Source organism: Haliaeetus albicilla, chromosome 6 (genome assembly GCF_947461875.1).
Source record: "Haliaeetus albicilla chromosome 6, bHalAlb1.1, whole genome shotgun sequence".
Lineage (NCBI taxonomy): Eukaryota > Metazoa > Chordata > Aves > Accipitriformes > Accipitridae > Haliaeetus > Haliaeetus albicilla.
In genome coordinates, this window is record NC_091488.1 from 32,747,890 (window position 1) to 32,766,165 (window position 18,276).

The following is an 18,276-nucleotide window of genomic DNA, read 5'->3' on the forward strand; positions in this document are numbered from 1 at the left end:
AAATGTCCCCCAGCCTGAATGCTGCCTACTTGCAGGACTGTTAATGCTGATTTAGAGTGTCACATGATAGGAGCAATGTTTCAGTCAAGAAAAAGCAAAATATTTGCTCTTGGTCCTAACGCTCTTTCTCACTCACTGAACAGCCTAAGAAGTATGATTTAGAGGGAAATCTTTTGGTCTATGGGCTAGGCTAACGGCTAAGGGCTGTTGGGGCACTGTCGCCAGTGGAGAACAGCAGTGTGTGTGGCCATGTGCTTTGGTTTACAGACATCTGGTTCCAAGACCAGCTTGAAAAAAATGACTGGCCTCTCTGTGTTTGTGACCAGCCTTAAAAAGTAAAATAAGCTATAATTGTAGATAGTATATCCAGTAAAATACTAACAATGGAGATATGAGAAATATGTGAACACACCCACGTCATTTCAGTGGTTCATTTAAACTACTGAAGCAGAGTAGGAACACTCACGAATTCATTCATTGCTACAGAGGTGATGATGAACACCTGAAGGGCAGAAACTTCTGAAGCTGTCATGGTTATGTATCTTTATGGAGGGAAATAGCAGCCAGTGGATTCTCAGCTTCTGTGGAAATCTTTAGATTGTACACCAGTTGCTGGGACCACTAAGCATGCCAGTGCCACTTTTAGGACCTGAACAACTGGTCTGTAAGGTTCCAACTGCCAAGCGCACTGGACACAAGCTCTTACACTTAAAGTGTCTGCCCAAGGGAACAGTCAAAGAAACAAGGCTTTAACCCTGTCTAATCCTCCTAAGCATGCACGTGGCCCCAAAGTTTGACTACAGAAGCCAGTGAGTAATCACCAGCAGAGGAGTCTTCCAGCTCCAGCTCCCCACTCCCTGTTAGTGTTGGCTACAGAACAATTGGAGAAGAATAATTTCTGTAATGATAGGAATAAATCACACTGAGCTTTAACATTGCATTTCCTGGAATTTAGCCAAGACCTCCGCCTCACTGCATATCCCGTGCCTTGAAATCTCTGTCGCTTTCATTTTTCTATCTGCAATTGACAGCCGCGCTTCCTGCTTGCTCGTGGTGGATAATAACGCAGCGAAGTGCAGAGGCAGGTGCTCATTTAACCCAGCCTCTCCACTATGAATAGACTCATCAGCAGCCCTGCGACTCGACAGCTCATTGAATTGCGAATTCTAAACAGTGAAGCAGAGCACATCTGTAGGGTACCAATCGCATTTTTCATGCAGAAATTTGCCTCCAGTCCTAGAGTACACTGAGTATTTATTCAAAATTTTCTTGCTCTGTCTTCTGCGCAATACACTCTTATCACTGCATTTAAGCAGCATTTCACAATGAATTCATATCTTACATAATTGAAATAGTCCCATTGAGTAAGATGTTAGAAAGCTAAGAGAATCTTTGATATCCTTAACATTAGCTAACAGGAGGAATAAACACAGAAAGAAACCCATTTCCATATTTTTTTTCATTCCTGAGTTTAGTGAGTTTTTTCTAAAGGAAGCCTTGCAGTTACGTTTCAGGATTCCACGTAAGGATTCTACACAATCATTTCCTCTGAAAGTTTGTCTGTTTGAATAATTCCTCTCTCTTCTGAAAGTAATTCACATAATGGTAGCTACTGTAGTGCCATATTTGGTTGCTGGGGTACTGCAAATAAAACCTCCAGCCTCCAATGATAGGACTTCACTTTCTTTTCAAATTAGAGGTAATGCCATACCAACAAAACAGAAACTTAATTACAAATCTTAAAGTGCAGCACTGTCTATAGGTATCAGCCCTGTCTGTGATGACCATTATCACATTCAGAGGAGTCAGTGTAACATCTCTAAGTGTAAACACAGGCTGTAAACCTGGACAGGAATAGTGCAGAATCCTATCCCAAATCTGGATTTTTTCTGTCCCCAAGCCAGGCAAGAAGGAAACTCCACGAAGAATGCTCCTCACATGGAGGCTCTTCCACCAGCTGTTTTATGCATCTGAAGGAGGGAAGGGGAAAAGGGTAAAGAGGGGCCAGAGCCCATACAACCTCCCCTACAGAGCATATTGCATGAGTGTCCTGGTTTCAGCTGGGATGTAGTTAACTGTCTTCCTAGTAGCTGGTACAGTGCTATGTTTTGAGTTCAGTATGTGAAGAATGTTGATAACACTGATGTTTTCAGTTGTTGCTAAGTAGTGTTTAGACTATAGTCAAGGATTTTTCAGCTTCTCATGCCCAGCCAGGGCACCTGACCCAAACTGGCCAAAGGGGTATTCCATACCATGTGACGTCCCATCTAGTTTAGGAACTGGGAAGTGGGGGCGGGGAATCGCCGCTCGGGGACTGGCTGGGTGTCGGTCGGCGGGTGGTGAGCAATTGCCCTGCGCATCATTTGTACATTCCAATCCTTTTATTACTACTGTTGTCATTTTATTAGTGTTATCATTATCATTATTAGTTTCTTCTTTTCTGTTCTATTACATCGTTCTTATCTCAACCCATGAGTTTTACTTTTTTTCCCGATTTTCTCCCCCATCCCACTGGATGGCGGGGGAGTAAGTGAGCGGCTGCGTGGTGCTTAGTTGCTGGCTGGGGTTAAACCACGACAAGGAGCTATGAGCCCGACTCCTCTGCTCGAAGACCCATACCTCTACAGAGTATCAGCCTAGTTTCAGGCTTTCTTGATCCATGGCAGCAGCGCATTGCCACGGATATCTCACAGAGTAGACAGGGATGTAATGACTTTGTCCTTTTAAATTCTGCTTTGCTTCCTGGTGGAAGCAGGTGAAGTCCTGAAATCACATAGGAAGCACCTGGAGGCTCAGTGAAAAAGGAAACAAGGCACCATGGAAGCAGCTATGCCTGGGGGAATCTGAGCTCCAGCAAGGACTGATGTTCTGACCTCTTCATGTGTTTTTTAGCATTGAGAATTTGTGAGTTCCCTTAAAACCTTCAGTGTGTAATTGAGCATGGCATCTGGCCACTCAAATCAAAATGCTTTCTCATCCAATTTGCATAATGTCATTATTTGATCCTGATCAACACATCAACTCAAGGAAGGTGGACAATCACCACTGTTCTAAAAGAACTGTAAGTGTAAGAATCAGGGTAGTTATAAAAAATAATCATTGTCCAGACTGGTGAATTCCCCTGCCAGGGCAACAGTACTGCTGTAATGTAGATTTAATTGGGCTATCTTCAATCCAATCTAAAAAAAAAAAAAAAGCCAAAAAGCAATAAAACAGGACCTTCAGGAAGCTATCTTCTGTTCACCAGTGATATCACAGGCAGTAGAATCATTCTAGTATTTTGAAGTAAAGTTTTCCTTAGTTTAATTTCATTACATAATTCCTGTATTTTACCTTAATAGATGCAGAAGAGTGCATATAAAATATATACATAATTGTGTACAATTTTTCCTACAAATTTAATATAGCAAAAGTAATAAAAAATTGTCCACTAAAGTGCTTTTAGCAAGCTATATTGCCAACCCCAAGACATCAAAAATCCTAAGGTTACACCCTCCAAAGCTTTGCAATTGACAGTTATGCGATTTTGTAAAAAATGCCGTGTTTTTTTGTCTTCTAATGTCAGAGCCTTGAGGGTGCAAGTACATTGTATTTTTAATACAATTTTGCAAGCAAGAGGTCCAGAAACTTATTTTGAAAGTAGCCAAGCTATTTTCTGATTTCACATAATTGCTTAGCTCCCCAAACCGTTTTTTTTTTTAATGAAAAACAACACTCACAATAGAACTGTGAGTATGAGCAGTGCTGAACAAAGAGGACATTGACCCTGCTATGTATAACCCTTATTTTAGCACTGAAAATGTGGCTTAATGACTTAACTATTATTCTTAATTTCTTAGTTTTGGATGACTCTGACCCTGAGTAAATGAGAACACTGTGGTGTTAATTACCTCCCAGTGATCAGGAAGAACAAAGTGAGGATGACCAGGAGAGTGAATCCACCAACAGCAGCAGTGGCAATTACAAGAATCTGTCCCTGCTCTGCAGCCATATCAGAAGCTGAAAGAGAAGCAAAAAGAAAAGAGGTTAAAGCTCCATTACTCAGGGTTCTTGCAGAATGGGTGATAACATTTCACTGGTCAAATGTTGCAATTACTCTGTAATAGTTTCCTTGGTGCTTAGAAGGACATCAGATGCGAACGTGCCTGTGAAGTGAAAAACCATAATCCATGTCCCAACTAGGATGAAGGGGAGAAGATGTTTACAGGTTTTTAAAAGGAGGAGCTGGCGTTATCAGACATTTGCAATTTACTAAAGTTTGAGTATGACAGGATTTTCAACACAAAAATAGAACATATATTTTCTTTAGCTTTATTTAGCTTAATCCTGCATCTAATTCAGAACTTCTTTCCATCCAACTGTCCCAGTGAAGTCAGCAGCAGTGCTATGTATGTAAGAGATATTAAACTGGTTTCAGGAGAAAGCAAAGCAGAAGAAGAACACTTAATGTGTAGCCTCACACACTCTTCTGTATGTCTGGTGTTTAGTTTTATTGTCACAGAATGTATATAGTTTTACCTATAACATGCTTTGGTGATTGGTAACACTGTAGTTGAAAAAAAATATTGATTTTCTTATGCCTCATGTTTTTCTCTCTGCTTTTTGTAGGACATTTAGGAGTTAAAAAAGATCACCTGAAATTATCCGGTCTCTAGACTCTTGCTCTTTTTATTAATTTATTCTGTATAATATTAAACCCTTACATTGACAAAGTACCTACTTACAGTCTGGTTGGTCCTCACTGTCCAAGTACTACATGAGCAGAAAAAGAATTAGGCTCAGTTTTTTCTCTATCTCCTGTCTTGTGACTCCAAAGTTTTACTTCTTAAACTCAGTTACACTTGAACATTTTGACCACAGGACGTTTACCTAATTCTTACTGTCTGTTTCCATGAGAAACATAACATTGTTCTGAAAGGAGAATAAATAATTCTATTCAATGACCTCTGACAACGGTAATAAATGTAGAAAATAAAATATACTTTAGATTTATCAGGAAAGCAGCTTTGATTTTGTAAACTTGCAAACTGTTCCATAAGCAAAATCTTCAGCTTTCTTTAGGCACCAGATGATTAAATCTTAGGGAAATCACCTAGACTGCTGCCTAGAAAGCTCGGCAGGCTGTATTGTCTCACTTTGCAGTTGATGAAGCCCAACACCATGCACACATTGCTGCCCAAAGCCTCGTAAAATGCTGTTTCCAAGAAAAATATTTGGCTTCTAAATAATATTTGTGAGTTGGTTTAGAAATTAGCAGTGTAGACTGGCTTTGTAATAGTAGTAAACCAAATAAAAACAATAGTAGTTTAAGTCAAACTTTCAGCAAAACCAACTTCTTTTTGCCATTAGGTTTCTGTCCATATAATTTAGTGGAGATATGCACAGGCAGTAAATTACAAGGTATTCAGTATCTGTGGTCATAAGCTCTCCACAGACAAGTTAAATCATCCAATAAATGATGTAGCAAATATTCACTGAATGGCTAATCTCCAAAATGGCATCTAGTGATATTATGGGAATGGATTCTAGCTCTGCGTTGAGTTACGTTCCACAGTGTCAGATTTAGTTGGAAAAATACAACATAATAAATATCATGCCACACAAATAACAATGCAAATAATAACAGGCTCTCCAAATCACATGCTGAATACTACTTTCAGCCTAGTGGGGCTTGTGCTACATGTTGCAAAGACTGTTACAGCCAGGCACACTTTGAAGTTGTAAATGGAGGAGGAGGTTTTAGATGTGTCTGTCTTGCCCATCTCTGCAATGGAAGGGAGAGGACAAACTGCAGCCCTCTGTTTTTTTTTTTTTAATAGGAAAAAGAGGTGTGCAAAAATAGTGAATTCAGCAGGAGAAAAGCAAACCACGGGCTCAGATAAATTAGCTGTGGTTTTCTTCAACAGACATTCATTGCCAAGGAGACAACCCAAGGAGACGACCCAACCTCATGAATTAAGGTGCAAATGTACAGACTGATTCCATGGTCCAAAGAAGCACTCTGCAGCTATCATGATGAAGAAAGTCACATGTCCTGGATCATTTCTGCTGAGCGGAGCTGCTATGTCTTGGTGTTTAACAGAATGCAATCTATCAGTTTAATAACCTGTATTTTCTATCAGGAACCAGATTCAGATTCATGAAGGGGAGAAATTCTGGACTGACTTAATTCTTTCCACCTCTAAGCAACATGATTCTTAGCTGAGATTGTACGTACTTAAAAAGTGATCATTCTCTTTCTCTTGTTTGTATTTTACTGTGTTGGCAGTGGTTCCAGAGTCCAAAACATTAGGATTTTTTTTTTTTTTCAAGTAGCCAAATCACTATAAGGGGCTTTCAGGCCTGAAACTTCCTGATGACCTTAATTTACTTGTCAGATAAAAATGTCAAATGACAGACAAGTATAATTGGAAAATGTGGATTTGTTAAAAACTGACAGAGAGGCAGGTAAGGCAAAATGATGGAAATACTTATTTTTGCTTGAAGTGATGCCTGTAGAAATCAATAAAGGCACAGTGCAGTGAACAACACATATATAAGCACATGTGTATGCGCATACACAGACTCTTCACATGCAGGTAAAAGGTACCATAAAACACTATCTAGGCAGTGAGAAGACAGTAATCAGGGACACTTAATAATTAATTTTTTTACAGCATTTTGCCATTCTACATTAAATTCAGCATGTCCCTTGATCTCTGTTCTTTTCTCATTTATCCAGCTTTCTCTTAAGGTAAAGTTCAAGTTGTAAATAGTAAGAGCTTTAACATGTATTGTTTCTATTGTGCATGTTCTTGAATCTTTTTTTTCATTTCCTGCTTTTTCTTTCTTCATTTGTCCTCTCCATCATCTGTGCATATTGGTATACGACCCTGTGTTTCTCCTCAGGACTATTCTTGATTATGCAAGACAGAAAAACTCCGTTTAAAAAACAATTATGATGGACTGCAAAGCCAAGTAAGTTCCTGCAACCTTATTTCATCTCTTTGTGTGTACCTATTAAGAGTGTTGCATTTAATCATAGAAGTACCTAGCATTTTTTCCAGAATCTCATTTGTTAGACAACATGGTCAGCATTCATGTAGCTAAAATCAGTCTTTTGTTGTCTCTACACTGTCCAGTGCATGGTCTCATATCTGCCAACTATGCACCACCCAAATCTGTCCAGTGCAGGGATGATTAGTAGCTCTGTGATCACAGGGACGAATGTGGCTGTATCACGTATGGGGCCATACTCCATTTGATAGTTAAAGCTGATAGGCAAGGGGGTGAGGAAGTGCTGGTGCAACAGGAATATGTAAACCACTAGCACTGCTAAGACTCACAGGGGAGCTTAGTACCTGTCTAACTGGGCTGGCTGTTTTGTCTTTTAGTATGTTTCATTCTCTCTGCCTGTCTGCTCAATCAGTTCATTTTGACAAAAACTTACTTTAAAAAATGGGTAGCATAAGACAAGGAAAAGGATTTATTACTTATCCCAGCAGATGATTACATAGTATATTATAACATCTGGGTGTCAAAACTCTCCAAACACATTGTAGCTGCAACTGATGTGACTAGTTAAAGTGGTGATTTGATTTTAAAACTGCAGCATGTCTCATACATGTACCCAGAAGCATATTATCCAGATAAACTCTTCACTCTCATTACTCTTCATGCTTAACTCAGATTATATGCCCAAAATGACATTTAGAGTGTTTAACTGCATCATTCCAGCTTCCTCGCTATAACACCATGCCCAGAAATCCCTTCTGCATCCAGCCTGGTGTCAGTTCTGTCCCCACCATCTACTCTTTACATCCATGCCCTGTCTCAGCTCTTCTCTGGGTTCTTCACTCAAACGTGTGGAGGAGAAGCTTGCACTTTTTCTCCTTTCTGTGCTGAAGGGAAATATCCTGAGGCTTCTTCACTTCCTCACTGGGCAGACTGGAAGAAATGGTGCAGACCTTTTAGTCACAGTGCAAGAGGATGAAAGACAGAGAGAATCTTCCAGCTCTGTTGCCCTTTCTTTTCTTTGAGCAAATTTTTCAAAAACTTTTAAAGGGTTGTGTATTTGGTATAAAAGGGCTGGAAGCCCTAATGACAGCTCACTTCCGTCTCTTAGCTACATGCTTTAGTTATTTCAATCTGACATCTATCAGGCCATGGACCTTCCAGCAGACTGAAAGATAAAAAAGTGACAGAAAGACAGCTAGACAGATAATAGTGAGTAGCTGCAAGATAGATAAGTGTGGACGGTGAGAACTGGAGCTCTGATAGACAGGAACTGGCTGTCAGATGGATTTACAAGGCATTGTAAACAACAGTGCTTAAGAACAATAGGAAAGAAAAATATAAAGTCTAATTAGGGTAACCTTTACATTTTCAGAAGTGCTGCAGTTCCTGTGCTCCAGTGAGCTGATGGGCTCTAGTCTAGGGGGGAATGTGGGAAAGGGGGAAGGCAATGGAAAGGCAATCTTAAAAAGGACTTTTAAAAAGGAAAACTAATGCCATCACTAGCATAAGAATGTAAAACTCTCTGGAATGTATTTGCTTGAAAAGCCTTCTTCCAAGTGTTGCCCCTAACATTAGCTCCCTGACCAGTGGATGAACGGAAAGCCTGTGCAAGCAGTTTGAGATCTGAGCAAGGATGTGGCTCTTGTTTAAGAAATGGAGAGGAAAAGTAAAGTCTCTGGGGCTTCTGGGCACATACATTAGAGAAATCAGATAGGCCAAAGTCATATGTGAGGAACAAATGGCTGAAAATACAAAACACAGTAAGGAAATACTTCAACATTAAAGTGAGACATTCTGAGGTATCCAGTGCTGACTACTACTGAATGAATAGTAGGACTAGACAGACGTGGAGAGAGATCCAGCAAGATTTAGTTTCTAAATATGAGATATGTGCCATCTCATTTGAGTTTTTCAACCAGAAATTTAATTTACTATTGTTAAAACATCAAACATTCTAACCAAAAAAAAAATCTCCATTTTGCATTGGCAATTCAATGTATTTCTAAAAATCCTAGGGACAGCTTCTCTGTTGTGGCACAAATCAGAGCATGTACTTGAAACAATACTGGACCTCTATCAGAGTCAATGATTCAGGACCCCTCTCTTGAGCTTTGGAGTTCTGGAAAGAATGGAGCTCAGGGTCTAAATCACATCTGGTGGCAAATCCAAAATAGCATGATTTAAGGCTGAAAAGTTAAAGATAGATTTTGTGGATGTGGGAAGAGGAGGAAGAATGTGAGAATTCAGCAGATCTGGCAATACAAGAAAGTCACCATCTCTGCCTACAGTAAAGGAATTAAAGTTATTGTTTCATCAGGATCAGGGTTTCAGGCCAATAAATTTTTCACAGTCCTCAAATGTATAAAATACCTAATCAGGTATTCTATTAGCATTTCTAAAAATTTTAATTTTTTATTGTTAATACAATTTATTTGAGGCATACAAAAACCTGCATTTCTTTTGGATTAAAAATCATCATGTGCTTACATTTATCACTCTGTTTGGCCCAACCACTAGTCCACACTGCACACACGCTAGTTTGCCCTTTAGGTTCCTCCTGGAACAAGCCAACTAGTTCCCTTTCAGATTTTTTCTTCCTAACGATGGGAAGGCTGACATGGAAAATACCCTTGGTTTTAGAACAAGCCCTGCACAAGAAAGCAACAGCATGAAAACACTGTACTGCCTAACAGCTGTAAATTGTTCAATATTTTACAAATTCCTTTAGGCACGAGGGCCTCTGAGGTGATACAGTAAAAAACATTCCTCCAGAAAAAAAGAATGCTTTGAATCATTAATTAAAAACAAAAACCAAAGGCTTCCATAAAAAGCTAGTTAGAAGGCAGAAAGAGAAAAATAGAGAGGGAGAGAGAAAACAGTTAGAGATTAAAGTATGTTTGCTCTGGGACAAATGATTTTTTTTTTGTTCTCAGAATACATTTTATTCTATCCTAGGAAGGACCAGAGTTTTTTGTGGTGACTCAGATAGCTGGTACTCCTGATACCAGGTACTTCTGATACAATCAGGAGGTATCTATACTAGGGGTAATGGTTTTAAAATAAAAGAGGGTAGAGTTAGACTAGATATAAGGAAGGAATTTTTTACAATGAGAATGGTGAAACACCAGAATGGGTTGCCCAGAGAGGTGGTAGATGCCCCATCCCTAGGAACATTTAAGGTCAGGTTGGACAGGGCTTTGAGCAACCAGATCTTGTCGGACGAGATGACATTTAAAGGTCCCTTCCAACCCAAACTATTCTATGATCCTACACATAAAAGCAGGAACTACAAGTGAGGTTATGCTTCAATTTATAGCCACAGCAGCAGTACACATGTGTGTGCTGGAGTGTATGAATCCCTGTCAGCTTTGCTAGAAGTGTTTTTCCTGTAAGGTAGTGAAACGGGGAGACTGAATAAAATGGCAATAAGGAACACCACCAAAAGCAGTATTTACTATGTTTTGCAAAGGTATTACATTTCCCAGCAGCAGCCTCTTAGCTTTAACAGTGGAAGAAATGCCTTACAACATCCATTCATCCACCCCTGCTTCCTTGAAGAGAATTTTTCTGACTTCTCCAGGTAACTCCATCTCCTTTCAGAAAGAAAGTACAAATTTTACTCTATTAGATGTTCTATTTATTGGTCTCTGCAGCAGGGACAAGAGTTCAACAGCAACATGCTCCCCAAGCAATGGCTGCCTCAGTCTGCTAGTTGGTAAGTGAGGGTGCTTCTCAAAAATCAGATCAGCATTGCATGATTAACTAACTTTTTTCATTACTGCTACAGAGTTGGTCTTTTTTCTGCCTCATGCACCACCATTAATAATTATACCAAAATGTCTTAGTGTTCCTAGTGAAGATGTATCTAATTTTATCCTATATAACTGAAGTGGCACAGATAGTGTTTCAACCAGTAAACTGGAGAAAGCATGACAGCACTGTCCTGCCAAGGACAGTATGTTTTAGGACACTGATATACACGTCTCACAGTTGATGAACCGTTACTTTTTTACAACTTGTCTATCACTTTAAAGAAAAATCCTAATTTTGGATTCCTCACTTTACCACTGTTTATTAACAAATTATGTCAATACTGAAGCAGGGTAAATGGAATAACTTTGGATGTTCACCTGTAACTGGTCCTGGAATTCTTCTCTAGATGCTAAGACTATAACATGTATAATCAGTAGAGAGCTGAAGGATATTACAAGCTATTGCCAATTGAGAAGGATTTTTATCAAACACTTGACTTCTTCTTTGTCATTTTTATGAGATTGTTGGTTGATAAATTTTCTGTTGACAGCACAGACTTTAAAACACTATTCTTCCCAGCCTTCTCATGAAACCGTTAACTTTATATAAAATCAGTATAGCTCACATTAAATTAATTAAAATCTGGCTAACTGAAAGACCACAAAAAGTAACTGCAAATGTGGAATTTTCACCAAGTAATTTATTTCTAATGGGTAGGGATGGAGGGAGCTGCAATAATCTGCCTTGGTCTAATATTATTTGGTATCTTTCAGAATAATTGAGAAGAATATATATTAAAAAACCAGAAAATTTTCAGCTGAGCTGCATACTGTCAAAGTAGTAAATAATGAAGATAGATTCCTACACGGCTTGACCTGGACTGGTTTGTAAGATAGATGCATGCCAGCAAGGGCGACAACATTTACTTGTACTGATATAACTATGCAGTCCAAGTCTCAACACAACACTCCCCAATCCCTCCATCTAAATGTAGGTCAGTATCTTGGAATACAACTGTACTGACAAAAATGTTGCTATGTTCTAGTTATTCAGCTGTGTAAGACAATGCCCTAGTTCAGGCAGCAAGTGCTTAGACCTATAAGTAAAAGAAAACTGAATTATAAAGAGGTAAGTGGTGTTAGGTCTGTTTATGGCATCATAAACAGATTTAGTTTTCCAGTTTAATTTAGTATCAAGTTCAGCTCTGATGTCATAATTCAAAAAGGATGTTAAGATTTTGGAGAGCTACAAAATTATTCCATGTTTGGAAAATATTTTTTTTTTTTTTTTTAGAGTGAGAGAAAGCATTTATATCACTTATGGGAAAGACAAGAGAATTCTTAAAAATGGCATACACACATTTAGATGAGGAAGAGATTTCTGGTAGTATTTGGCTTTTTAATTTGGCAGAAGAGTGTCTGAAGGTAGAAGCTAAATAAAAAAATTCAGCCTAGAAATAAGGTGCAAATTTTTAATTATGAGGCTTAAGCACTGGCACTATCTACCTATAAATATGGTGAGCTCCCCACTACTGGAAGACTTTAAATCAAGACTATTTGTATATGGTAGATATTACATTTCAATCTACTATCATTAGCTGTCTGGAAAAGTTACTGAGTTAGACATTTGGCTTGTGTTATGAAAGGGGTACAAATGAATGATCATAATCAACTGATATTGCCTTAAAGTTTAGAATAGGCCAATTTTCAAGATACTACTGTGAGGAAGTAAGATATCTGGAGAGTAACAAGGCATCATTTGACTGGTCAGTAAGTCCTGCTTCAATCTGAAATAAGTAATATTTACCAACAGGCACTTACTTCACTTTTTTTCCCCTTTGAAATCTAAAGCAGTACTGCATAAATATTTGAATAAGACCACAGGCCTTTGAACTACCCTTTTAATTAAACTGAAGTCTTTATCTAGCTCCAGGTACCATTTCAAACAGCGGAAGAATTTCTCTCAACCTCCATCTCAATTGATCATAAACAAAAACTCTTCTGTCTGCATTTTCTTTCAATCACACAATTTATAACAAATCAAATACTTTTAGTCAGGGACAAGCTTAAGCAATAAACATTGGTAAACAGCAAATATATAATGTGCATTTATGTTTCACCATCAAGATTCATACTGAGTACTTAGAAGTAATAGAGGTAATAAATGTTTAAGAGTGTTGTGAGCTCTAACTCACCATGCAGCCCAAGAGCCAGTTGCATTAGTGCAACTGAGAAGGAGACTTGAGGCTGGGAAGGAATGGGTGGAATCTCACTGCCAGGAGATGTTTCTATCAGCATTGCCAATGAGAAAAATGTCACTGGAACCACAGTCTTCCTGATTTAGATGAGTAAGTCACATTTCCACAAACATGACAGGCTCATAGAGGTTTAAATACCATTTACTTTTGGTAAAAGTTATGTCCCTGGGTGCCTAAAGCCTAGTATTTATTGCATCAGAAGATGTAGACGGGATCTACCGGAATTCTTTAAAGCACCCAAGTGTTCAACTCCTATTCAAACCAATTGGCTTAAGTACCCAGAAAATTTAAAAAAGTCTAATTAGGCATTAAGCACTTGGAAATCTATCCCTAAAACATTTTTGAATTAGAAGTTAAGAAGCAATGAAAATGGTACACAAACCCATGGGTGCTCTTGAAAATACTTACATAGTTTTGAGTCTGTACTTCAGCTTAAGCAACTTGAATTCTAAAACACTAATGAAAAACATGGTATACATAATTGGTTAATTAAAGTAATTTCATTAATGAGTGTTTTAGTGTTGTATCTACGACACTAATTTTATCTGAAATGCTTGTAAATACCTTGTTTGCAGTTTCTTTGAACATGGAGGGCGATACATGACTGAAATATAAAATTGTTCAGAGCATGAACATCACACATAGCATCAAGCTTTTTTTTGCATATTCTGTAGGAATATGAAGGCTTTTTGCTTCTTACTGGCAAATTTAGTAGGCTTACTGGTTGACAGAAATGCATATAAAAGTTTTCTTTTTTTTATTTGTTAAATTTTTCTTTATTTTTTTCATTTGTAGAGTCTGGAAGCACTAACAACTACCGAGAAAAGACTCCATCACGGTGTTCTGGGAGATTGCATGAAGCTGCTGGACTTAGTAAAGGCTGACTAAGGGTATTTCCAGATGTCAAAAGGAAGGCCTTCTTTAAGCAAAGAAAGGATCATAGAATCACAGAATATCTCAAGTTGGAAGGGACCCATAAAGAAATTTTGCAGAAGAAAACATTCCTTCAGCTGCAGTGATGGGCTAAAATTTCTCTTTGTTGTTACAAATCCAGAAGTGTGAGGCTGAAGCTTACTTGTTTTTTATCATATAGCAGTGGTCATTTTGTGATAAGCAAATGGTATGGATTCAGCCATTTAAACTCCCAATGTCTCACTGTTTTAGAATTAGATGCTACTTCTATTGTATCTGATTATTTTTCCTTCAGTGAAACTTACTTTCATCTCCAGTTTCAAATTCAAACTTCTGGCTATAGCCGCTGTATCCTGCTGCCGTCCTGACTCTGATATGAAATATATACTTGGTGGCTGGCTTGAGACCTGTGATGATAACACTTGGAGCCTTGGACCTTGTGGAGGAATAGCTGAGCTGCTCATGCTCCTGAGGGACAAAAGAGGGGAGAAACGATATCAAGTTGAGTTGTACAAAGTTTGCAAAAATGATATAGCAGAACTGAAGCTCCATATTCTTCTCATGAATGTAAAATGTGTTTATAAAAGGAAGTGCAGGTATGGATTTCTGTACTTTGATTTTGTGCTCTAGTCATAATGTATGATATGGCCTTGACTTAGATTTCAATTTTTTTCTTTAATCTTGCATATAAACACATCACATCTTTGTGACTTGGGTTAGTAATTACACTGTAGTCAAAACAATATGGAATTAGTACAAGACTACATTCACAGAAAATGGCAGCTAGAATGGTAGCTAAGTATTTTTGCACAATGGACAAACTAGGAGGTCAGTAAATACTAGTAAGCTGTAAGGTAAAGATGTGGGAGTATTCAAACACCCGCTACTCACTTCTACCCTCAGGTAGTGCCAAAATGCCGGCGCTATCCGTGGGTAGACCTGTGGGTAAAAGAAAATAAAAATTAACTTTTTCTTTAAAGTCTGTAAATTTCTAGCATGGTTCAACTGCTTTCACTGCTGTTGAACTTAATTTCTCTTTCCAGGTAGCTGCAATGTGGTCGTACATGAAATTCCCTTTCACACTCTATAAAGGAGAAACACTCTCTGCAAAAGTCCCCTGTTACTCTCCTAGCAGTTGATCCTGGGCATCTGCTGAGAATTCCTGACTCTCGCAGAGATCCCTGAGAACTATGGTGTGCAGAGATCACTGGGAGATACCACTGCAGCCCAGCTGCTGTGGTATGGAGACCAGCCACATCGATTGCTGTGCAAAAACGAAGTGCTGCTTTGATAGGCAGGTCACTGACGATACTTTTACATGAGGGGATGACTTAGAAGAAGAGAGAGCTTATTCCCTGTCATTAGTTACTGTCACTTGATAAATCAGTAATCTGTAATATTTCATATGGTGCCTTAAGGCTAGCTTTACTTCATTGCAGCAGGATTTGTCTCCAAACTGACATAGGAGCAGAAACGTCCTTGGCATACGCTTAACAATCCAACTGTGATACACATAGGGCACCACATACATTTATTATACCATGCAGTAATATTAGAGTGCGTATAAGTTATTCAAAGGGTGCTTCCAGCCTGTTAAGAAGGAAACAACCTGGTTTGCAGAAGAGATATAACCAGAAGAACAGGTTTCAGTTAGATTCTATTGGACTCTTAACCTCTTCTGAGCAACATACAGATATTTTTTATATAAAACAAGCAGTTTTATATAAAACATGCTGAGTCAACTTCAGTCGTGGCGTAACAAAGTCACATTAGCATAGGGCAGCAGGTATATCAGTATTCCCCCAGTAGGCATACAAGATGGCTAAGAATACCAAATTAAAAAACAAACACACAGAAATAACCTAATGATTCTGTTAAGTGAAGGAGGAGAAGGAAGGCAACAAGGACCAATATCTAAAATAGTTGGATTTAATGCTCACTTCAAACAGTGGAAATAGTTTGAGAAACTATAGTAAGAGGAAGTGTTGATTTGTTCTACAGCCTATTACCAAGTTTTGAAACAGCTAGAAGCATCTATTTAAATTGAAATAGCAAGACACAGTGTACATGTAAACTTACGGATGGAGATGATGATTAATATACCATCTAACAACCTCTATAAGTATCAGATTTCCCCCACTTACTTGAAATGTTGTAACTTTGAACAGGTTACTGGATTTTAAACATACTTTTTTTTTTTAGAAATTTCAGAAAATATCTATTTTCTTCTGACAGAAGGCCAACTTGTTAAAGTGATGGATTATTTTTTTGGCAATTAGGCTTGCTTCAACTTGAAAAATATAATAGGTTAATACTCAGATTTGTAAGGAAATAGAGAACTCCAACACATACAGAGGAGTTTTCATACTACTTTATGGACATTTCACAAACATTGAGTGTGTCATGAAAAACTAATTTCTATTCTATAGCCTTGTTATATGTGCAATTTCCAGGGACTTCCATGTGTAGAGGGGTCATATAACTTTTAACTTGGCCAGGGTACGCAAACTTGCAGAATACAAGACTTGAATTTATTTAGTAATGAAGCTGCTGGCTAAAGTGTGTACATTTCTGCCCAAAGAGACCAAGTCTTTCAACACAAGCTAGCAACCAGCTAAAAATCAATCTAAGAATTAGAAAAAAAAAGAAACCACCTGATTTTGCACTATCCTAAGATCACACTGACTCATAGGTATGGCCCAATGTTTGTGATCTTGCCTGTTAAATACAAAATCAATATAAGACTCTGTTTCTGCACTTCAGTCCAGGTAAAGACAGGACAACGATTGAAGAAAAGATTCTGGATATGTTCATTAAACGTTATGTAAACAGCAATGCTTGTTTTATACAGGTATTAGTACGCTTCAGTTCAAAGTTTTAGAGAGTACTATGTGCTCCATCTATCATGGCCCAAACATAGGTGGGCAGAGACCTTACACTCTGCAATGCTCTGTAAATTTTTACTTAGGCTCTGTCCGCAAGCTGTAAGATAAAGAGGAGAACAGCACCTAAGGGATTTTCACTGTACAAGGTAATAGTTGCAAGCCACTTCCTTTCCCCAGACTACCTTGCTGCTTGAAATCAAGTTCTAAGCATGTAACATTTTACTGTTTTTTTCTGACCTGCTGGAGAGATTGCAGAAATGATTTGATGGAATTGTACAGAGAAATATGTTCAGAGGAGGATGGAAATGGAAATTTTGTCAAAAAGTGGTAGAGACTCCCCAAGACTCAATAGTAAGATTTACTCCCTGAAGTCTGCAGAACAAGACCAGTGGCAGCAAAGAACTGGGAATGACTTCTGAAAAAATCAACCTGAGCTATATCTGTTATGTTGTATCTGTTATCACAGGCTAACTACTGCTTCTGTAAAACATAGCATTTGGGATATAGTGTCTCCGTAACCAGGGATGTGGACAGACAGTAATCAAGTATAATTATTTGTAGTTGGTCAAAGATAATGAGTGTGACAAGGACTGTGATGGTAACATTTAATCAACAAAATGGGTTCCTCTGTCCACGTGGGCAGGCTGTGGCTAACAGCAACTTCCTGAGGTGCAGCCATCTCTGCCTGTCCTTTCTGGGCAGTGGAATGGATTTTGGTCACCTCCAAGGGTTGTCTGGCTTGCTGCCCCCTCACCACCTGCCTGGGGCTGCCTGCAGGAGGCCCTGAGGGGTCGCACCTCTGTACCCTCCCAGCTCCTTTTTCCTTCCTTTCTGCAGCCTCTTATGCCATCCATCACAGAGTCTGAAAAACAATGTCTAGGAGTACACAATGATAAAAGTAATACTGCTGCTATACGGGAAAGTGGGTAGGATTTGCTATTGCAAGTGAAATAGGCAAAAGGGAACCTGTCACTTTGGTGTGTTTGAGAATAAAAAGTTTCAGAAGCCTGTACCTGAGGACAAAGTTGCTCAAACTCGAGACAAAATGATTAATAGCTGGAAACTTCACACTGGTTTATGTGAATGTTTCACACAAAGAAATCAGTCTTTTTGGACTGGATTCATACATAAGACAATTCTCCAAAGAGTGGATGCTTTGCCATTACTCCCTTCTCATGACAATGACAAGATCTGCAGCCTACCTGGAAAGCCAGAGCTTTCCACAGAGAAATGCAATTTGAGCTTGATGGGGGTGACTTTCAAGGCTGGCCACTCCTTCTGCCATGATCTTTCCCAGGAAGGCTAAAGATGGTCTCAGAATAAAACAATACAATTCTAGTCTTCAGTGAAGTATGGAATGCTTTGTCATACTTCTGACACGGATAATATGCACTTACTTTTGCATGGATTCTGGGTTCAAAAAGTGAATTTTAAACTACAGGACTTAGATGTACTTCCTGGATGTTAGTGTAT

At 38.6% G+C, this 18,276-nt stretch overlaps 1 protein-coding gene across 5 annotated transcripts in view; it reads right to left on the reverse strand.

The window, feature by feature from the left end:
• The window catches only part of EPHA6 (EPH receptor A6), a 529,864-nt gene that overhangs the window by 131,789 nt on the left and 379,799 nt on the right, over window positions 1–18,276 (reverse strand). For 3 of the 5 annotated variants that reach the window (XM_069785494.1, XM_069785492.1, XM_069785495.1), the window contains 3 exons: window positions 14,810–14,857; window positions 14,224–14,386; window positions 3,891–3,999 (listed from right to left, as the gene is read on the reverse strand). In XM_069785494.1, coding sequence (XP_069641595.1) covers window positions 3,891–3,999; window positions 14,224–14,386; window positions 14,810–14,857 — 320 coding nt within the window. The remainder of the gene's footprint in view (window positions 1–3,890; window positions 4,000–14,223; window positions 14,387–14,809; window positions 14,858–18,276) is intronic. The other 2 variants (XM_069785496.1, XM_069785493.1) reach the window with 1 other exon arrangement.